This window comes from Scleropages formosus, chromosome 24 (assembly GCF_900964775.1).
Source record: "Scleropages formosus chromosome 24, fSclFor1.1, whole genome shotgun sequence".
Taxonomy (NCBI): Eukaryota; Metazoa; Chordata; class Actinopteri; order Osteoglossiformes; family Osteoglossidae; genus Scleropages; species Scleropages formosus.
In genome coordinates this window covers 12,612,747-12,635,846 of record NC_041829.1, presented here as the reverse complement: position 1 = coordinate 12,635,846, position 23,100 = coordinate 12,612,747, and the positions used below count along the sequence as shown (strand labels likewise).

General features: G+C 41.2%; 2 protein-coding genes across 3 annotated transcripts; both read right to left on the bottom strand.

The window, feature by feature from the left end:
- Positions 1-228: 228 nt before the first annotated feature.
- On the bottom strand, positions 229-8,827 carry pank2 (pantothenate kinase 2). The gene is made up of 7 exons (XM_018726512.2): positions 8,551-8,827; positions 6,328-6,680; positions 5,415-5,668; positions 3,895-4,071; positions 2,556-2,679; positions 1,619-1,744; positions 229-1,416 (listed from the first exon to the last, which is right to left on the bottom strand). Exons 1-7 carry the CDS (start codon positions 8,729-8,731, stop codon positions 1,363-1,365), a joined length of 1,269 nt encoding a protein of 422 aa, XP_018582028.1. The 5' UTR covers positions 8,732-8,827; the 3' UTR covers positions 229-1,362.
- Positions 8,828-11,544: 2,717 nt separating this feature from the next.
- mavs (mitochondrial antiviral signaling protein) lies at positions 11,545-21,555 on the bottom strand. 2 transcript variants are annotated; one of them, XM_018726510.2, is made up of 6 exons: positions 21,478-21,555; positions 16,456-16,539; positions 16,165-16,318; positions 15,849-16,029; positions 13,431-14,074; positions 11,545-12,714 (listed from the first exon to the last, which is right to left on the bottom strand). In XM_018726510.2, the coding sequence occupies exons 3-6, from the start codon at positions 16,285-16,287 to the stop codon at positions 12,163-12,165; spliced, it is 1,500 nt and encodes a 499-aa protein (XP_018582026.2). In that variant the 5' UTR covers positions 16,288-16,318; positions 16,456-16,539; positions 21,478-21,555; the 3' UTR covers positions 11,545-12,162. The 2 variants fall into 2 exon arrangements, with proteins under 2 accessions (XP_018582026.2, XP_018582027.2); XM_018726511.2 differs by having other exon boundaries at positions 21,485-21,525.
- Positions 21,556-23,100: the final 1,545 nt, after the last annotated feature.

Sequence of the window (23,100 nt, the reverse complement as noted above, 5' to 3'; positions counted from 1 at the left end):
CATCCACAGCATCAGAGACACAGAACTTCTTAAACCAGAAAAGACCATGAGAAGCAAGAAAAGACATAGTATGTTGTGTGCTGATCTCATTTTATGAAATAATACTACTAGCAACTAAAGGAAAAAATCTTGGCCAAGGAATCTGGATAAAAACGGATGTGTGGGGGTTCCAGATTACAGTGGGCCCCCGCACACTGCCTTTCACTTAAAATTGTAGTTCAAACTAGTCAAGAACATTCCAAATAGCTTGGGAGTAATGAAAAGGAAAACTGAACAGATCGAGCAGCACCGGAAGAACAGAGGTTTTATTTTCCCTAAAAAGGTCATTTACAATAGTTGAGTGTTCAGTCAAATGGAGGACTTGTTTCATTATCATTGTTTGGTGTATGTTGCACGGTGAATGTGTGAATTCTTCCTAGGATGATGAGAACCACAATTAACCATTAATATTGCGCTTACATTCATCATGCTATGGGACAGATGAAGGATCATCAATGAGTCCATGTGGCAGGTGCAAACAATACCAAAGCAAGAACACATTGGCTACACGCTCAACTGATCGACAGAATTGGGGTCAGAAATGTGTTCGTAATTTCTTTTGTTCATAATGCCAAAGCCACTCTTAAATCAGAATCAAAACAGTTTAGTAGAGTCTCTGATTTTATTTACAGAAAAGGTTCCATTACAAACCTTAGATATCTGTATAATAAACATCTAGTATGACTTTTCACGGTTTATTAATTTTGAGCTACATTAAAATTATCATTTAAAATGAATGAAAAATAAAAATTTAGTCTCCACAAACTCTCACTGAATGCCCATTATTAATGATCATCAGCACCAGACAGTGGCTGTAAACACTGTGGAAGGGAGTTAAATTAAGGCTGTCGCACACTCCTATTCACTTTAGGTGCATCTTACTGATAACGCTCGGTAAACAAGTCACATTTGCTCCACTACCAACAGAAACCTTAGAAAATATATAAGTGAAGAAAGTTTTACGAAAAATACGCTAGAAAACATTTTTATTTTCAAAATCCGTAACCTGGCTGTGTTGGTGTCCAGAAGAGCTAGTGCATTACTGCAATGACACTGGCCGCTGAGAGGAAGACGTGCTCCACATGTGCAAGAACTTAGAGAAAAAAAAACTCACAGCAGACCACTGAAAGATGGTGGAACCCAAATGACAGAAGACGAGGCAGTATTCGTGCACAAAAAAAACTTCCGTTCCTGTTTCCCTCTGCTTCACCTCTTCAACATTTTTGTGTCTTTAAGCACTGACAAATTCTAAAAAAAGGCGATACAAGAAAAGAACAGTCTGAACTCTTGCTTGGGTCTGTGAGTCTTGACTGCGATGGCAAGTTATGTGGAAGGATTCAACAGCTCCAGCAGTGCCCCAACTGCTCCAAAATAGCCCTATAAAACACAAACCAAACTTCAGTCAATATGTTCTTTTAGCAGAAATGTTCTAGAGTCTAATTCTGGACAGTCCTCGCCAAGAACTATATAAACATCCCAGAAACACAGCTACAAAGAAGGAAAGATTAAATTATACATTAGAAATAATAGCTTTAACTACCTACACTAGTAAAAGCTTCACTATATTTTACCCGTGTACCTCGTGCTGAAGGAAAAGTGCTTTCAGTTGACCTTTGGACCAGTATTCCATGGCATAGGCAAGGAGTTTCATAGAGAGGGTATTAACTCGCAGGAAGTTCCCCACGAACACCACCCTCTCAATATTCTTCGCAAAAGAAATGAAAAAGTCAAAAACAACTCAAAACTTCAATTAATCACGCTGCCACTTAGTTATTTATCATCAGAAAATATATATATTTCCTCTTAGTCTCAAGCTAGCTGGCTGAGAAAGGGAAAAGACTCAGCTGTGCAAGCATGATATGTATTAATCAATCACTCAGAAAAAAAGAGAGCAACTGTGCATTAAAACATGCTAAAAATGTCACGTTTAATTGTGTTCTGCAGTGCTTGTAAGTTTTTCTCTTTCACAATGAAATGTGCACCTGGCTCAAGGGTGCCCCAGGAGTGAAAGGTCAAATTCAAACAACATTCTAGGACAAGAAGATTCAACAACACACCAATTTTTGTCTTTTTTTTCCAGTTTTGGATCAGATCTTAAGGGCACGCATTGGTTAGGTAAGGTAATAAGCTTGTAAATTTTGAATTTTGTGGATGTGCTAAACTCATCACCATCATCAGTTACAGGTGACAGGTTAACAACAGCTTTAGAAAACAAACCTCAGATGGTTGTTGGGTATCCGAATGACAGCTACACATCTGCTTTTTTTGTTTTCAAATGTCATCTCAGTCTACCAGGCCCCAACAATACAGCTAACTGGCACAAAGTGATAACTGAACAATGAGTGCTAGAGTGAGGAAAGCTCTCTAGGCTCTCATAGCCCTGTACAATGCTGCTTGACAACAAGTACACAAGGCAGCACTGTAAAGAGGCTGAAAGCAAAGAGGAGGAAGGTGTGCCAGCAAATCCTCAATCTCTCCATCTACAGTACTAAACCAAAGGCAGAAGCATACAGTACCTCATTCAGTGCACACATCCTTGTAATGGACCCAATGTTATTGGTGATGGTGACCAGTGTGGCCCTCGCTAGGTCCTCCTTGGAGACAGACTCCTGCTTCGCTTTGCACATCATGTTACCAAAGCTATGACATGAAAAATAGCATGCAATTCTATCAACTATGGTATTATCAATGAGACTGTTTCTCTTATCAAATTCATACCTTGATAAGTACCATGGCGGAAAAAATAATGGAAAGAGTAAACAATATATGAAGATCAAGAGAGTTATAAGAACCAGGGCCACCCTTTGATTTCAAAACACGTTCAGTTCTTCTCAGAATTCTGTTAAGCTGTATTGGTGTAGAAAAAAAAACCATTAGAAATAAAAATCAACATTTCACCCTGCAGGGATGGTGGTAAATCTTCCTGAAACTCTGTAGTGTACCATAAGCTAAAATTAAAGCCTACTAGGAGGCAGAGCTTCCCCCATGAAAACAGCGGTCTAGCCACCCACAGTCACATATTAGGTTCCACTCTGCTCCAGTTAAAATCTCAAGTCCTGCACCCTAATCTTATGCAAAAGTCCATGAAGTGGACTTGTGATAAACTGCACTGGAATACTGGATTATACAATTATACATTGTGAAACGGATAATACAAGGGGAAATCAGCTCTACATTATGTGCTCTGGAACTTCCCAGAAATGCTGAGTGATGTTTACATGTGGTAAGAGGTCATGGAATGCATTTCATGCCATCCCAATGTTCAGGAAACCATTACTGAGTCCATGTAGTAGTGTGCATGGGGCACGATTAGCTTTGATTATGAAAACATGGGGTGCACCTGGTCACATAAAATGTCATCATATTTCAACCTTTATCACCATGAAGAACAATCAACGGGCCTAATGATGTCTAGGTGATGACAGCCAACATCACTCCAGATCCATCACCATGATTAGCAGCTAGAAACAGAGAATTTTAGTTTTAGGTATGATCTGGCTTTCTTCACACAAATTTACCTGGCCGTAGGGAAAGAATAAAAGACAACTCATAAGATCATATTACTTTTTCTTCTCCTTTATGTGGCCATTGACCTTAAAACTCATCAACTGGTACTGAACTTAACAAGATTCCTGCTCGGTAGCCCTTGTAAGTATGATCGTTACTTCAAAGTCTGAGTGCTTTCCATTATTTTGTTCAGATCCTACATGTGTGAATTCCTTGGAACTTGGCTAATGACACACATCCCCAGGTAATTGATGCCAACTGATACAGAACATTATGACCAATAAATACTTGAAGTTTGCTTCAAGGAATACTGTTACTCTGGTCACACTGTAACCTCTTCTTTCTTACCTGGAGGCCACAGCCCAGCCTGGGAGGCCAAATCTTTCATAGTCTCCACCGTAGATGTCCCTCACCAGCTTGTCCACTCGCGTGCTCTCGCCTCTTGAGGCCATGTCCAACGCTTCCTCGAAGGTAGAGCAGCCCGTCAACAAGCAACAGAGGCCCAGGAAGGTCCCGCCACCTAAGCTACGAGACCCAGTGATTATAGGGTGGTTAAGAGGGACAGTTATCAGGGTCCCACAAAAGAATTTGCACACAAATTTAGCCAGCATCAGTCAGTTTACCATTAATGAAGCAAAGCAAGAAAATTTTAGAAAACTGGGCTACATTACCTTGTTAAAAATAACCCAGTTTGCTAAAAAAGTTGGGAAAGTATGTAAAATGCAAAAAAAAAAAAAAAAAAAGTAAGCAGGGATTTGTAAATGCTCTTTTACCCATATTTAATTTACATTTATTCATTTAGCAGATGCTTTTCTCCAAAGCAACATGCAGCTCATAAAAAATAGAATGTGTACATAACATTAGCAGGGAGATTGTTTCCAAAGTACTCCCGACCCCACGTGGTTACATTCATTACAGAAGAATGTTGGTTTTTTTATGCAGTGCCGTCTGAGGACTCGAAAAACACAGCCATTTAATATTGGTTGTAGCCTTTCCCTTTACACACACCGATTTCGCTGGATTCTCTGCATCTTTTAATGATGTTATGGACCATAGATGGTGAAAACCCTTAATTTTTTGCAACTGCACATTAATCAATGTTGCTTCTAACCGACTCACTCACACAATTCAGCACAAAGTGATGAACCTCGACCCATCCTTGCTACTAAATGACTGAGCCTTTCGGGGATGCTCCTTTTATATCCAATCATGACAGTGTCACCTGTTACCTATTCACCTGTGCAACTGTCCAAACAGGTTTTTTTTTTTTAAACATTCCCCAGATAAACAGGCGTTTGTCCCAACTTTTGTGGAATGTGTTGCAGGCATCACAATTGGAATTAGCTTATATTTACAAATTTCTTTTAACTTTATGGGATACAACATTAAATATCTTGTTAATTAAATATGGGTACGGGAGCATTTAGAAATCACTGCTTTCTGTTTTTATCTGCATTTTATTCGCTGTCCCAACTTTTTCAGAAATGACATTGCAAACATTTTGATGGGTTGACAAGAAAGTCCAAGGATGTTGCAGGGCCTAGTTTTCTTCAGAAGTTTTCTTCAAAAAATCCCAGCACAACTGGGTAATACCAGGCAGCATAGAGGTTATACCTACTGCTTTGCAAATAAGAGACTCAGATTTGAATCCCACCTCCTGGTACAGTGCCCTTGACCAAGGTACTTATTCAGAGGCGCTTCAGTTAAAAAAAACACCCATCTGTATAAATGGGTGAAACCATTGCAAGTAGTTTAACAATGTAAGTCACTTTGGAGAAATGTGTCAGTTAAATAAAAAGGTACTATTAAATGCTGTGTTTTTGGGCAACAAGATGGAAAATAATGAGCAAATAAGAAGTCCAACTTACCTTGTCCCTGTGACTCGTCTGTAGTTGTCTTCAGAATAAACAGCAAGAATGCTGACCCCAGAACCAATGTTGACCAAGAGAAGTGGGTATGGGTTCTCGAGTCTGTACGGCTTCTGGATACAATGCTCGGGATCTGATGGGTTCTCAAAGTAGTAGCACTCTGAGGGCCCATTGGACTTCACCGAGTCGATATATAGGATGCCCCGAACAAGGCAGTCCAACTCATCCAGCTTCAGTAGTTGCAGGTTGGCCATCTGGGAAGAGTGAGGCAATGATGCAAATGATGATGCAATGCATTAGACATTAGGTCACATGACATGTTTCATTCTCAAGAGTCTTTTATATACTGTGCAATGAAGCAACAGTACATTTTGTCTAATTTAAATATTAACAACAGGCAAAAGGTGACCTGTGAAGACACAGGCATTTGTTGTTAGTGTTGGCTTCACTTCCTGTGATGCGGAGGGACAAATATTTTCTTCCTTTTTCCGTTGTACACCTGTGCACTTCTCAGAGCTGTTCACATGTAAACCCACTCCAAAGTACATATTAAAATCATAATTTACATTTATACAGCAAAAACCACAATAAGAAAATACAGTTCTCTGTAACAGGACACCTCAGGCTGAAGGAGGGGCAGATGATAATGCAGGGGATAGAGCTGTTGGCTTCATATCTGAAGGGTTGAAGTTGAAAGTCCACCTACTGCCGTAGCACCCTTTAGCAAGGAACTTACCCTGAATTGCCTCGGTAAAATTACTCTGCTGTAAGAACGGGTAAATAATTGTAAGTAGCTTAACACTGTAAGTCACTTTGGAGAAAACTCTAAGCTAAATAAATAAAAATAAGCCCCTCATGTGGCAAGCTTGCAGAGAAGGAGTATCCCTACAGCCAGCTACGGCATGCTACCCACCATGCGGAAGTCAGGCTCAAACTTGTAGGCTCCACCACCAGTGGCACACAACGTGGTGTGCAAGCTGGAGAAGTGCTTCTGGCGCACCATCTGCAGAAAGGCATGCATGTCCTGTGTAGGGAAGCGGATGAAGTGTAGGTTGCCAGTGCGGCCACACAGTGTGAGCTCCTTCAGCTCCAGATGAACATCGCGAATTCCTGTCGAGCCGTAGGCCACGTTAGATGTCAAGTACTTGCGGATGCTCTTAAGGTTCTCAACCTCTTCCTGCTCCTCCTCTGCTGTGATGTCTTTTGGCTCAAAGTAGACCAGTTTCACCAGGGTGCCCCCAATGTCCAATCCGAACCAGGGAAAGGCTTCAACGGCAAGGATGGAAAGAACTCAGTTGTGCTTGTGCACAACAGCAGCTACAGTCAAGTATAGTCTATTTATCAAAGTGTCACCAGTTAAAAAGCGGCATCACACATCATCCCTAGGATTAACAAAATCACAGATGGACTCAAGTTTGCAGTTTTTCAAACACTGAAATATATTTAAATTCTCATTGCTCCTTTTACGCGGTATGATATATGCCTATATTGCCAATCCCCACAAGTGTTCGTGTGTGCACCACATTATCAAGGTGTTAATTTCTCTATTTCATGTAATGTTGCTTTTTTATATGCAAAAATTGAAATTAAGGAAAGCAGAAAGTAACACTGTATAATGGATATTTGAATAATTGTCTGAATTGTGTATTATATACGCACAACTATTCTATATAATCATGGATTCATGCGATGCGTCGAACACTGACATATCAAGGTTGGACGCATAACATAAGAGATCCAGTTGCCATGGTGACCATGTCGAATACTGCCGTGTAACGTGAAATTACTTTGAACCACGCGGTGCCTCCCCGATACAGTGCTATGGAAATAAACTGGAACTATACCATATTGAAATGAACATTGATTTTCCTCCCGATGTCACTGGTCAGTACAGATTTTCCCCATCTTCTACTGCAGCATTAACGGTTTCTAATCCCAACCCTGAGGTAACATGATGATGATGATCATCATCATCGCTGAGTGTTCTCCCTCGCTAAGCAAGCCATTGCATTGATGACCATTTCATCTTTGTATCGAATGCTGATGAACCAGATGAAATTTACTCTGCTAAATTCCACCGGCCTCCATTCGACGAACGCGGAGGAACGGAAATCTACGACGTCTATTCGTTACTGCTCGGCCGTTCGCCTGGCGCTGCAGCTGGACGGTCTGTCTGTCGGTCGGTCGGTCGGCCGGCGCCGGACGCGCTCGAGCCTGTCGCGAGATTGGCCACGGGCTTCCTCCCCCGCGCTTCCTCCAGCCCCGTCTCCGTCGCACCGCCATTCTCAGAGCGATAATCTAAATTACTGCTTCACCGGAGTCGCCCTGGATCCATTTTGTTTTCACCCAAACTCGGTATTATTTCACAGCGGGTGTATTTACATTTATGCTGTGACGCAATTTTTTTTTTTAAAAAGTAATTTTGCGTTGCCATGGTGACGAAATTTCTATCGCCGCGTAATCGTGGAATTACGGTAAATATATTGTACGCTTCCATAGGAATTATGAACAATGAATAAAACCACAGCCTTACCCAGGCGGAGGTAGCAGAAAGCCTATTGCCCTCCTGCCCGGTACTTGTGTACAACACATTTGAAGGCTTTCATCAATATTTTTTGGTCACACAGACAAGTTCCTGCGTGAGACAATTCATGATTCATGATGATTTCGTCCCACACATGATCAATTCTTCAATTAAGGACATACAATCAATGTGCTGTTTGCCTGCTGGAGCGATTAACTAAGATGCGATTTCCGATCCGGAAGGTATTTCTCATATTTATTTAGACATCTTTTGTGTTGACATGTCATGGCTGTGATACGCCTGTCGAACGCAGCAGAGGGGTGACGGACTCGTGCCAAAGCGCTCCGTCCGGACGGTGACAATCTAACGGACGGGCTGCGCTCGTGGCCACACTGCAAATGCGTCGCGCGAGCGTCCGCTGTTCCCGCCACTATTCTTCCAGAGAGTTGACCCCGTTCACCGAACGCCGATCATTCCCAGTTGTCAATCAGCCATATTGTGATAACATAACCACACTAATATATATTTTATATATCTATCGAATGCATATATGTGAGCCAGGGTAATTCCGTCGTACTCTATTCGCCAAACGCGGAAAGTGCGGAGACCTACGCGGCCTGCTCTTTACGGGGGGCTCGGCCGTTCGCCTGGCGTTGGAGCTGGACGCTCGACCGGCGCTGGTCATCATGCTCGAGCCTGACGCGGGACTGGCCGTGGCCTCCCTCTCCCGCGCTTCCTCCAGCTCCGTCTTTGTCGCTCCGCCATTCTCACAGTGGTAATCTTTCTGCTTCATCGAAATCGCCCTGGATACATTTAACCTCACTTAAAAACGAACCAGTTTTCACCCAAACTCGGGTGTCATTACATAGCGGGTGTGTTTACATTCTCCCGTGACGCTATTAATACTGAATGATGATTCGAGCTTGCTTGAGCAATGTATTTTTATTGACGGATCTCTGAGCAAATCACCGCCTTAGAATGAGGAACGGAACATTTTCCTGACCAATGGCGTGAGAGAAATAGTGTGTAACTGCAGGACCGCAGCTCGCCGCGACATACTCACTGACAACAACGCATCATCTTAATGGTTTATGAACCATTGAAAATAATACATGGAAACACACACACATTTTCAGAACCGCTTGTCCCATACGGGGTTGCGGGGAACCGGAGCCTACCCGGTAACACAGGGCGTAAGGCCGGAGGGGGAGGAGACACACCCAGGACGGGACGCCAGTCCGTTGCAAGGCACCCCAAGCGGGACTCAAACCCCAGACCCACTGGAGAGCAGGACCGTGGTCCAACCCACTGCGCCACCGCACCCCCATTATGTATATGTACTTATATACGTCATTTACCCGCTCTTTGTACAAAGAACGTTAATGTGACTTTAATGAAATGTAATATGTATTTGAGACCTGCTGTTTAATTTTCAACAGACTGACTTTAAATTTATTTTCATTTGTTTTTTCTTCTTTATTTAATTAATTGTATTTCCAATGTCGCTTTTTTCATCAGTCGTGGCTCCCTTCCTTCGCGCTTCTTACTGTAATACATGTTTGATACAGACGAACAACGCACACTTGATAAAGGTGAATGACTAGGTGAACAATTGTACTATCATTATTTATTCGCCCAACTAAAATTTTGGTGACTAATTTTAGTTTGGTGGGCAACAGCAATCATGACAAACAATGATAAAATATAAACATGTTGGGAAATACAAGAGTTCTGTTTTATTTAAAATTTTCATTTACAAAGCTGTCAATATGAAATACTGACAATCAAGATTAGTCACTCTATTTCCTAAATGATCCTGCTATTGGTACAACTGTAAATACTATAAATACACACCAGTAACAAGTCCACTGCAATATACTTATACACCATTTCAACACATTTTCTGTTACAAAGTGGTTTCTGTCTTTTAATTAATTTCCCAATGTAAATAAATGTTTTTATATAAAAACATTAACTAACCTGCACTGTATGAGCAGCAGCTGATAATTACTTGGATATACAAAGGTTTTATCATTCCTACATTTTATCATTCCTACATAATGCTTTCATTCCATAATAATTCTTTTTTGCATTAACATATGCATGGCAATCAACTAAATTTTAAAAATCTTTATTTTAGCAAAATTTTAAAAAATAAAAAATAAATAAAAAAAACTGCTCTTGGTACCTATGAAGAACTTGCAAGGATGAAAAAAAAGGAAGAAATAAAACATGGCAGTTTTTCCAAGTTCTCTTATACAGAGCATACAAGGTCTGAGTTTTTAAACCCCATTTATACATTTTATTTGTCTTATGTGTTGTTTATTATAAGGCCACTACAGTATTTGCTCATCTTAAGACTGAATAATAAATGCTATCAAAGACAGCATTGAGATATTTCAGTGACAAACCAAGGAAGTGTAAATTGGAAAATGTGTTGCGGTTCTGAAAATGTGTGTGTGTGTGTGTGTGTGTGTGTGTGTTGTGATGACTGTAGGTTTAGCATACATGTAAATGTATAAATACTCCACCGACACATACTGGTTGCAAGGAAAGCTTTCTGATTACATCTCACAAATAATGAACTGTTAAAGAGCCAGTCAGTAGCCTTAGGTCAAAGGACATAGTCACTGACAGTAGCTGCGGGTTTCAAAATTACATTGTTTGCTAAAACATTCATACTTTTTTCTTTTAGCATGATATTAAGGTAGTATAACAATATTTTTTTTAGTGTGGTACTTGGATGCTTGAAGTCACCCCTTCTACCACTCTCTCTCTCCACACTGGCCAGACTGCTCAGACCAAAATTATATTTAAAAAATCTGTACCTCCAGAGGAGAAAGATAGGAGAAAATTGGGAATGGACACAATTTTTCTGCTCAAAAATAGATAACAGCAAAAATTACAAAGTTGTGCACTGTAAAACTATAGCCCATCCTCATAAGTACAGTCCTGTATTCTTAAGTACTGTAATTTGCACCATGTTTTATTATCCACTAAATAAAAGTTTTTTAAAAAAAAGGTGAAGAAAAAAAAAACAGGATAAGAACATTACTTATGATACAGGAAAAACTAGGTGTCTACTTACTGATGACCTTTTAATTTATGGAAAAGCTAGACCTGGACATTACAGTGGCACAAGTGTGCAAAAATATGATGTAAAAACAGTGTCTGCCATCAAGAAGCTGAAATTTTACATATTTTACTCTAAATCACATCTGTAAGTAGTAATAAGATATACTAAAAGTACCCCATAAACTTTGCCATGTACAATAATTTTTTATATTAGTCCAAGTACTTAGAAGGTATGCTTAGCATTGCTTCTGGTTACTTTTCAAATGTCTTAGAGATTTTTTTTTAAAACTTTAGACACAGACAGACAGACAGACAGACAGACAGACAGACAGACAGACAGACACATCTGAAACCGCTTGTCCTGAGTTGGGTCACGGCGAGCCAGAGCCTAACCTGGCAACACAGAGCGTAAGGCTGGAGGGGACACACCCAGGACAGGATACCAGTCCGTCGCAAGGCACCCCAAGCAGGACTTGAACCCGAGACCTACCAGAAAGCAGGACCTGGTCCAACCCACTGAGCCACCGTACCCTTCTTCTTCTTTTTTTTTTAAAAAAAAGAAAAAAAAAAAAAAAAACCTTTAGAGCTACTCTTTTAGAATATATGTTTACAGAGGTGTTAAATGGTGAAACAGCACATAACAAATAACAAAAGTTAATCTAGATCACCCACTAAATAACCAGAAACAGCATGTATGGACTGTTTGCACTTCCCTTTTCACCACATGAATGATTATAGTCTCCATGAAGACAGGAGTAGATGTGAGACAGACCAGTGGACAGTTGCATGGGCCAATTGTAAAGAAATTCTGTTAACTGGGTGCTTCTTTTGGTGACTGTGTCATGAAAATGACAAAACTGGACACTGATAAAGTAGCTCACTAGTAAGTACATTTCAGAGCAACTTTTTCCTTAAGGTCTTTTTTTCCTTGTTGCTTCAGCTGGAACATAGAGCAGAACAGGTCAAGCTTCCACGTCAAAACAGTCAAAATGTGACAGTCATTATATCCATAATAATTTGCAGACTGAGAAAATGCACACTACTTTTGCCTCATATAGCTAAAATTACAATATTTAGGATCACATTAAAGTGCTTAAATTTCTATGATTGGAAGTGCTTTCCAGAAAATAATTTGCCTTAAATGAAACCTCACTCTTTCAGCCTCCACAGCAAGACCAGCACACATGCTGCTGCCACCACCACAGCAGCAGGGACGTAATAGTTATCTATTAGAGGGTAAGATGTGGAATTACTCTGCAGGGTACCCTCCGCACTGTGACTGTTCTGCCCTGCCTGGGTCATGTGGCTTTCTCTTTGGCTGCCCAGGCTTTGACCTGCATGGTTCTGGATCGAGGCCTCTTCGGACACATGGATCTCGTTTGTGTACACATCTTCGCTGCTGTGGATGCTCTCGTAGTGACTGTCCTCCAGCGCCGTCCTGCAAGGGACCCCCAGGGTGTCACTAAATTCCAGACGGTCGGCGTCACCAGAATATGGTTCCTCTGGATCAGAACGGGCAAAAGGGAGCTGAAGTTCCCCAGGCTTGCTGAGGTGCTCCTCCTCCACTGTGGTTCCACGAGAGGAAATGCTGGAGGCCAGGATACTGGAGCGTCCCTGGTTGGCAGGAGGCGGCATTATCGTGACACCTTGCAGGGCTGTACGCCCTTGAGGGAGCGCTACATACTGATGGCTGTCTTGTACCTTTAAGAGATATTGTACCACACCATCATTATATATGCATGCAAGCCATGAAATGGAGAGACTGCTGAGCTACAACTTACAAAAACTGGATTACATGACAGACCATTACAGTTTCATTTCAAGATCCTTAATAGTTTTAGGTTTGTGCTTGTTGACTACCTTCTTCCTGGCAAATTTCTAACTGTTCCAGACTTTGAAACTTTTTGATTATTGCCCTCACTGTGCTTAGTGGTATTTCCAGCTACATTTATTTTGTATATGGGTTACACAAAATCAGTGTTTTCAAACAGCCACCTCAATCTTTCCTATCAAAAAACACATGGTCTGAATTTCAAAGACCTTTAAATGTTGTTCATCAAGGAGTGGTCCAAGTTCCCTCCAAAAGTGTTGTCCAACCTTGTCATATTTTACAGTAAGAGGTTCAGGGTTGCAATTCTCTCCAGGGAGGTTCATCAAATACTAGTTGAAGGAGTGCCAATAATTTAGAAACCTAGATTTATATTAATACTTGTAATAATATTGTATTGGTACAATATAATAATATTGTTCTGGTAATTAATAGTAACTAATACAATATAATAACCAATACAATAAACCAATTTTTACAATACACAAAGAAGATGAAATATCAATTCCACTAGCCAGCTGGATCACAGTTGCCTCTTTTCTACATTTAAAAATCACAGAATACAACAGAGAGTTTCAAAAGCACTTACCTGATTTGCAGTTGGGTCTAAGTTCTCTACTGGGCCTCTGCTGATGCTCACACTAGTCATATCAGTATTCAGTGGATTTGTCTCCTGTACTGGATTATTAACCAGGGACCGCTGTGAGCTGGATGCAGGTCCTGCACAGGTTGGGGTATCGGTCTTTGGGGGCAAGGGCTGGTTAGTGTGCTGGGACACGTGATCTTCTGAGCAGGTTGCCTGCATTGCTGTAGCAGGGACCTCCTGTGCGGATGTTGTTGGCGAATTCTGAGTCTCCACTGAACCAGTATGAGCTCTGTGACTGGGGATCAGATTCTTGTCACCAGGACTCCTGTCACACTGCGGGTCCATAGGAGCCACGTTGTTTGTCAGTGCCATAGCTGGGACCATTTGCTTTGGGGCAGGAGATGGGTTGGCATCTGCTGAAGGTGGAGGAACAGCAACTGGAGACAAAGGAGAATGCACAGAAGCAGCAGGAGGTGTACCAGATGGAGCAGGAGGAGAAGGAGGAGGCGGTCCACTGCACGGGGCAGCAGGAGGTTCACTAGCTGGAGCAGGAGTAGGAGCAGGGTGTCCACCAGATGACGCAGCAGGAGGAGCAGGAGGTTCACCATGAGGAGCAGCAGAGGGTAGCACTGGGGCAGCTCTGCCATCTACAGGTCAGACAGTAACAGAGGCAGAAATTACTCATGAAACAGTGAATTCAATACCATGTTGAAATTTTGAACAGAACATACAATTTTTGTTAATAGTCTGGGTATTTTACCAAAACAATTCAAGGCACGAAGTGCTGGAAGTGTACCTATTTAATATAATTATTACTCTTATTACAATATGATTTCCTTTTCATTATGCTTTACTTTCAGATTCAACTCTTCCACATTATTACTCTTTTATATAATCCACCATATGGCATTCATGTATGTACTGTATGTATATTTTTCATTAGTGGCCTGCTGTAGATGTTTCTGGAACAGGTGTTTCTGCTACTGCTAAAATTCCGCTTAACTGTAGTTGTGTGAAGACGACCTTGCAAGGTCTTGGTGTCTGTTCCACGGAGATAAAACAGGGTGAGCATTATAAAAAGGTATAGCAGAGACATGCAGGTGCGTGCATTCGTGATGGTGAATATCTGCCGAGAAGTGCACATCAGTGATGAATCACATCTGGAGAGAACTGTAATAAACCAACTTAAGCTCATTGTGCCTTGTTTTTGTGAAAACTCCAAAGAACCTCAAACTTAAAAATAATTCCAACAGCCTTTCTCAAGAAAAGTGGGAATGGGACTTAAACCAGCATCTGTTCAATTTGTAATCAATGTCTTTAACTTCTGTTATACCTGATGCCCTCTGTTACATCCCTGTACAGGCTTTCATTGTATTTCGTATTCCTTCCTGTGGTTGTCTGTTTTGCTTCCTGTACAGGCCCCATTGTCTACCACTGGTTGTCATCCCTGCCCATCATCATCAGTCCTGTTCTCAGTTCCTCCATTTGGCTCAATCGCCTCTAGGCTCAGCCATCTTAAAAACTCCATTTGCCCAGTGAACCCAACACTTGTCTCATGGTATTTGTGCTCAGACAATTGACTCTGCTGCTTTCTGTGTTTTAGTCATTACTTGGTTTATTGTTTTGATTAGTTCTTTATTGACTTTGCAGAGTTGTCTTGGGGAAAAAAGCAGACAGGTAAGCACAACACGTGACCAACATATCCAACACGTAGGTTTCAGCAGCCCGTTTAGATACAGCAGGGAAGAGGCGGGCAGCTAGAGTAGGTTAGTTACGGCATCACAAGGTCTGAAGACCCTTTTGTTTTGCTTAGCTAGGGTATTCTACTAATTTGAGATAGTTTGGTTTTTCTTAAGTTCTTTGCTTTGGCATTGTCTTAGTTCCTTTTTTTCCCCTGGAAAGTGCCTCTGTGTTCTAAAAAAAAAAATAGTCACCTGAATATATGCACCAATTAGCACTATAAAAACAAATCTGCACTTAGCACTTCATTCCTGTATTCAGTTCATTCTCTTCCAAGGAGAGCAACAGAAAGGGTCCAAATATAATGGAAGAAGATACTAGTTAAACTGTTATATACAGCTTTATGGATATCCTGAGATTGCTGATATCAAAAATAACCATTTATTATACACATCTAATGATGCACCCAAATGCATCAGCAATGATATAACCTGGAGTCACTAAGTGTTTTGGATCGCTCAAAAAATCAGACATCGTCTCTTAGGTGGGCCAGCTAGGATTGATCAGGCCCTGGCCTGAGTTCAGGTAGCTCTACCTTGAACCCACTGCTCACCTCTCCTGATCCACAGACATCTACATGCCCTCTCCTCAGACTCAGTAATAACTTTAATAGCCACCTTCCTCTGACTCTATACAATGACTTCCCTGCAGACCCCCTGGGCAAAGTAATGGGGAACTTACTCATGTTGGCTCTCAAAGAGTTGTACTCTCTCTCAACTTCTCTGGAAAGCTGCAGGTGCTCACAGTTCCTCAAGGCTTGGATCAGCTGCTCGGGCCAGTTCTCCCTGCGTCTCAGGCAGTCCAGCAGCAGCTGCATGGCATCAAAGTTGCCCCTGCTTTCTTTCTTTGCATATATCTCATCCTTTAAAGGAAACATGCTTTTAATAACTTAATAATTGTATATGGCATTACTAAAAAGAGGCAATCAAAGTTATGACAACATAGATCAACACAGCAAGAAAGCATTCTATTCAATAAGTTGTGAATAGGAACTTACCCGATCAGACTGAGTAAGGCACTGGAGATGAACCATGATCTCAGTGGGTCTTACCACAGTAACAAAAGTTGCCAAATTCTGCCGCAGGTAGCCGTTGTATAATTGTTCACTTGCATAGTTCATTTTGTCAGCTCAGTGATGGACGGGCACAGAACTTTGTAGCACAGTGAAAAAGAGAGTATTAGCAAGCAAATTCAGTAGTTGCCTTATTATACAGCACATTGCTTTAAAAAAAAGTTATTAAAAAAATTGTAAATCACTACAAAATAAAATAAGAAGCTGTAGATTTACCTGCTTTCAAACAAACTGAGTCCAGTGGAAATCTCTGTAGTCTCACTGCTACAATGTCCTTGACTGCAAAAATCCTGTTTAATCCTGTTGTCATAAAGATTTTTAAGATTAAACAGAACAATGTAAGAAGCTGTCTTGAACAAGACAACCATTGTGTTTCATGTTTCACCAGCATACAGTCAAAAGCAAAGACACTACCCTCCTGCTGCTGACTCAGTATAATTATGGATTGTCTGACATCAGGCTGCCTGCCCTCTCAGGCTTAAGGAAACCCCCTAACCGTTAGCTGAAGCTTGAATAATGGGGTGTTTCAGGAAATAGAAAGCCATCCAAAAAGGCAGTGAAACTGAAAATGAAAGTGAAAGCATAACACAGGATGAACACTGCAGAACTGGAAACACACACCCCACTTCGTGAAGGGTCCTGATTACATTTTACATTTATTTATTTAGCTGGCAAAACACTTTTTAATGCCAAGTGAAAATGTTATGTGAATTGTTTAGAAGTACAGATTGTCAGAAATACAACATGTATGAAACTCTTTGAATGCACTTCAGTGTTTTTGTGTATTTATATACTCTATATTTTAACTGGACTGCTGTGGAGTCTCATGAAAAACTGAATTTGTGCTATGCACTATCAGCTGTCTTTGTGCCCCAGAACTTCATCTGTATGACGCTAGTTACGATCGCATTTACATTTATTTATTTAGCAGACACTTTTTTCCAAACCGACATCCAATGAGCTCTATGTAGTGTTATCAGCCCACACACTTTATTCACCAAGGTGACTTACACTGCTAGATACACTACTTACAATGGGTCACTCGTCCATACATAAGTGAAACACACTCTCTCTGTCACTCACAAACTGTGGGGGAACTTGAACAGCATGTCTATAGATGGGTCATAATAATGATTCAGGTCATCATAGCACTTTCAGCCCTGTCTACTGTTACAGACATACAAAGACAAAAGCAGCCACACCAACAGACAACAAGCAATAAAACATTACCGTCAGGAAACATTATTGTCTGGGGAAAAAAAAATAATAAAGTCTATTCAGAATTTGGGACTTCCCCGAAAATCTCATATTTGCAAAGCAGAAAAGGGGCATTTTGATTCCCACAAAAAGCAAAAAAAATATCAGCGATACCAGTCTGTGGGTAAATCCGGTAACAGTGATACTGTCTCCTAATTGCCTAATCATACCTCTAAAGGGTTTGTAAAAAAGAAAAAAAAAAGACTGGCTGACAGTCAAAAAGTCAGGAATTAAAAGGTAGCTGTCAATTCAACAACTTTATTCAACATAATATTACCTGCTAGGAAGGGTTCAGAAAATGACCAGACTTGCAACATCTGAGGACTGACGAAAATAATCAAGCCATGTTCTGTAAACCAGTTCACCCATGACATCATATTCACATTTCCTGAGTGGATTATGCTTTCTCCACAATAAACTGAGCTGACTTGGAAACATCCAACAACTGACAGCACTTGAACTATTTATAGAGGTGGGGATTTCTACAGGAACTGTTTGGGGTAGGAACTACAGCCAGAGTAGAAGAAAAAAAAAAAACCATCAGATACCAATATTCATCACTGCAGAGGACCTGCTGCCCCAAGGTAGCTCAGCAGTGAAATACATATCTCAAAGCTACTCATGGCTTGCGCTTGTACTTTATGAATGCAGTTGTTAGGGGAGCAGCCAAAGGTTCTCTGACCTGTGGATGGCAAGGAGACATCTGGATAAGAATGACAACTGGTTCATTCAAAAGAAGCAGATGTTGGGTACCACCATCTGCACAGTTATAATCAGTGTAAGTGCATCATGATAAAATGGACAAAGGACACACCTTCACTTGTGGGAAATGTCTTTTCTGCTCCATATTTATGTTGTTAACGCGTTGCACACTGAATGTCATCATTCTTGTGAAACCTATTTAAGGTATTTTGTTCAGCCAAGAAGGCAGCCAAAACCATACAACTGAGGGGCCTGCTCATTTCTGAATTGTGTTTCCCATCCCAGCTGCTCTGTTAATGTTGCAAGTGGAATTTTGCTGACCTTAACTGCAACTGCCCTTCACACGTGGCTTACTAGGACAGCTATATCCCAGAAGCATCTGGGTCATGCCATTTATTCTCCATTTTGGCCACACACTACTTCACTTTGAAATTAATAATAACGTTACTCAGGCATCAGTAGCTATTGATAACATATTTTAATTTATTTGTTTAACAAACAAAATAGGGGGTAATACTTTCTGAAGGCAATGTACTGTAATAGTTTTTTGGTAATCAAGAAGAGTGTCAAACCCCTCATGTATGTCATGCTGCCGAAGCCAGTCGGGTAACAGTAAAGGACTGAAGGTCAAGGGTAAATGTTACACGGCAAGCGGATACAACTGCTGCCTTCAAATCCGAAGGTCGCAGGATTGAATCCTGCCTACTGCTGCAGTATCTTTAAGCAAGGTACTTACCCTAAATTGCTCCAGTAAAATTACCCAGCTGTATAAAATGGGTAAATAACTGAAAGTAGCACAATGTAATTCACTTTGGAGAAAAGCGTCAGGTAAATATACGGTTTTCTCAATTAGCAGATGAGATGCGCGAAATGTTAAAGACACAAGGGGAAGGAGCAGTGGGGGGGGGGGGGGGTCATCAATCCACTGATCTCACTTACTAGCTAAGAGACTGAATCCATGATCAAGACAGAGCATGGTGTGTGCAGTACAACCGTATCAGACACACACAACCCCACACCACTTTGGCACACAAGCAAAGCCGCACTCATCCTAATTCCTTGCTTGTCGGGCAGGTGAGAACCTAGAGAACGCATGCTCCCACCATCCACGTTGTGCTCACAAAAGGAGAAATACATGCAGCCCTAAATCATGACTGAACACAGCTTTAAGACATACCAAAGAAGAGCACACAGATACAAAGTGGCCCCTTGCAGCTATCACTTATTTAAAAGGAAAACATTGGTGGAGCTCAAAGTTTTTTTTAAACAGCAACAGGTTAAACAAGTTGATAATTAATAAGACATGCAGGCTCTTTCCCAGCTAGACCAAGTGATTATGGATCTTGAGATTGTATTTCAAAACTGAATGTCCTTCCATATATTATGGTGTAAGAAAGGGCCAATGTACAAAAGGACATTTGTCCTCAGTACGGTGAGCTGTTTTTAGGAAAGTGGGTAGGGGGAAAAAAACATGTTTATACAACCTGTGCAACAATAGCACATATGGAGCAGCCAAGAATGTCTGCACAGAGACTGGGCACCAGAACACACTTACGGTTTACATTTAGTTGATGCTTTTCTCCAAAGTGATTTACAATGTTAACCTATCTACAATTGCTTATCCATTTATACAGCTAGGTCATTTTTACTAGAGCAATTTTTTTTAGCATAAATACCTTACTTGAAAGTTGTACAGCCAGAGGGGAGATATGAACCTGTGACCTTTGGGTCTAAAGTCAGCAGCTCTAACCACTATGCTACCAAGCAGTTCACCTACCCCACATACCCACACTTGCAGCAGCCCTAATGGCTGTAAAGGTGCCCTACACACTCTCAGCACACAACGAAGATCGGGTGTGTTGTCATTTCTAGCCAAGCAGCACCTTGTGCCGCTCCGGGAAAAACACTTCTGAAGAGAACACACCTCCCAGATCCAGGAGTGAAGAGCAGGGCAGTGTCCAGGGCAGAGGACAAAGTCTTTGCTGCGGTACAAAGCACAACAATCTGGCTATCAGCAATTATGATCTGTTTTAAAAGCATATTTTTGACTCAAGAACTTAAAATTACTGGCAGGTCTCTGTGCAAACTATGGTAATGCCAGAGCATTAAAGAGGCAGAATAAATTAAAAAAGTAGTGTATCTAGCAGTGTAAGTCACCTTGGGAGGACAAGGCATGGGCTGATAACACCACATAGTGTTCACTGGAATTCGCTTTGGAGAAAAGCATCTTAAATGAAGTAACATCAACATAATATAGATTAAATGCAAAATTGTTTGTACATTTTAGGCCAGTAACACCTGAAGGAGCAGCTGTGGAAAAAGTCACCAGTGGGACCAACTACATGCAGGAAAGCCTAGTAAAGGCCCTCTAGAAGGGTAGGTCATCATAGCTGGCATTTGTGACGTACATGGTGCCAAAATCGCTCATAATAATGATAGAAAAATAAGTTAAGAGACCAAAGACTGGTACCGGGTGGAGCTAATCTGTCGCACAACCGAAATTACAGCATAAGAACAGAAAATCAACAAACTACATACCTGATCCTTATTCATTTTCAGAAACATGGATTGACAGTAGATGATGATGATGATAATAATAAATAATAATGCACATGGGAAATAATGTGAGAATAAGTCTGCAGCATTACAACTTGACACTAATTATATGACTTATTCACAATACATTTATATTTACTACTGTTATGTATTATGCTGAATGTATTTATTTATATTCCGGTTTGGCTGGACTGAGGTATTTACACATCATGTGTTTGTGTGTATTTGTTGTATTTCTGTGTGGTGTCTGTTGTTCTTTCTGTACCAGTTTCCTGTATGTTTGCATTCTTCGTTGTATTGAAAAACGTTTTACATTTGTTTGTTTGTTTACAGACACAGCCAGGCGAACAACGGGAAATGCAGCACCAGCTCCGGCCTATTGAACTGATTGATAAATAATCTTTGATTGATTGATTAAAATCGCGCAATTCCAAGTCCAACTCTTGAATGCAACTCTTAAATCAGTGACACAACCCAGAACGAGAAACATTACAAAAGAGAAGGACAAAATCCAGCTAAAAAGTTGATGATGTTACGTGAAAAACGCAGTTGAGTTGTTGAGAGAACAGAACCGAACGACAGGAAGACTTTGGTTAACGAATTATGAACGGCGAAAATGCCGGCTAAACCAGCAGTGAAGGCAACATTTTAGTCTTTTTACTTCACTTGTCATCCAGTATCATTAAACAGCAACTGGAGAGAGGATATTTTTAATGTTCTTACCACCCACGTTTAAGGTCAACCGCTCACACCCGATACTCCCATTACAGCTTCCGTACTTTCGATACGGATCACAACTGGAAGGGCTGCCCTCTTATCCCCGCCTACGCCACTTCTCATTGGATGGAAAACAGACCCATGACGACGCTATTGGACGACTGCGCTGTACGTCACAAGTTTGGAGCCGAACGTGAATGTATGTTTTCGGATATCGAACATAAAAACGTATATAATCATGAACGAATTCGATATAGGCACCCCATCAGACCAGTGTGAATATACAGTACCCAAAAGACCAGGCTGTATATCTGGAGACTGAAGCCGTTAAGTGCTATCAAGTCAATCTTGTCCATTCTTGGGAAACATGGAGTTTTATTCTTCTTGTCCTCCACCGTGTCCTTCAGTTCAGACAAGTTCAATCCGTCCTGTAGTTCGGTTGTCACTGACTGAGTTCAGCTGTACATTTACTGGTCGACCTCTCCTTCTCTTTCATTCCTGTCCAAGTACACTTCGAGACTATGCGTTTCGACGTTTTGTGGTAAAACGTTCCTTTTTATCGCAAGGCAGTGCATACTAGTGGTTGAAAACTTGGCCTGAAAGCTGCTTGTTTGAGTGCCAGGTCAGGTTGAGTGTGTTGAACAGCTGCAGTGAAAAGAATAAAATAATCACCTGTTGCGCTATGTTATAAATTGCCAGACTTCACCAGCTGTGACTTTAGTCTCACTCACTCACACACATGTCTATCTTTCCGTTTCTGGCTGGGGGGTGCTCTCTGGTTGGTCTGGGGTTTCAGTCCCGCTTGGGGTGCCTTGTGATGGACTGGCATTGCGTCCTGGGTGCGTCCCCTCCCCCTCCAGCCTTGCGCCCTGTGTTGCCTGGTTAGGCTCCGGCTCGCCGCGATCCCGCATGGGATGAACAGTTTCAGACAGTGTGTGTCTGTATCTGTGTGTGTGTTTCTGGCTGACAGGAGTGGAACCCAACTTGGTCTTCTGCTGTTGTAGCCCATCCACCTCAAGGTTCAATGTGTTGTGCATCGAGATGCTTTTCTGCTCACCACAGTTGTAAAGAGTGGTTATCCGAGTTACCGTAGCCTTTCTGTCAGCTCGAACCACTCTGACCATTCCCCTCTAACCTCTCATTAACAAGGCATTTCCGTCCGCAGAACTGCCGTTCACTGGATGTTTTTTGCCCAATTCTGAGTAAAGTCTACAAACTGTTGTGTGTGAAAACCTATATATATATATATATACATACATACACACACACACACACACACACATATATATATGTGCTGTGCAAAAGTCTTAGGCACTTAGATGTTTCACAAAAATATTTGTTTTAGAGGGCTAATGTCTTCTGTATTAGTGTCAATGGGAAAGCATATTTTAGTTTTCCAAGGATTCCTTTTGCAAAGAGTTACAATATTACAGTAAGGGATTTGTATATATATATCTATCACGCTTGTGTAAGATATCTTAATTATTTTCATTTATGTGAGGGAAAGACGTGAGATCTATAAAGGTATAAAGAATACTTAAAGGCCAGGTATATGTGGCACTGTAGACAAAAGAGGTATTTCAATGGTACGCTGAGAACAGAGAACAGCTTGGAATCAAAGGATCACCG

Excerpts from the sequence above, each read along its gene's own strand:
- mavs (XM_018726510.2), bottom strand. The coding sequence starts at position 16,287 with ATGAACTATGCAAGTGAACAATTATACAACGGCTACCTGCGGCAGAAT. Across the intron at positions 14,075-15,848 it reads CTCTTTGAGAGCCAACATGA|ATGGCAGAGCTGCCCCAGTG; the intron begins GTAAGTTCCCCA and ends TCTGACCTGTAG. Across the intron at positions 12,715-13,430 it reads TAGACCCAACTGCAAATCAG|GTACAAGACAGCCATCAGTA; the intron begins GTAAGTGCTTTT and ends TATCTCTTAAAG.
- pank2 (XM_018726512.2), bottom strand. The coding sequence starts at position 8,731 with ATGAAGCAGAAAGATTACCACTGTGAGAATGGCGGAGCGACAAAGACG. Across the intron at positions 4,072-5,414 it reads AGACGAGTCACAGGGACAAG|CTTAGGTGGCGGGACCTTCC; the intron begins GTAAGTTGGACT and ends TGGGTCTCGTAG. Across the intron at positions 2,680-3,894 it reads GGCTGGGCTGTGGCCTCCAG|CTTTGGTAACATGATGTGCA; the intron begins GTAAGAAAGAAG and ends TTCATGTCATAG.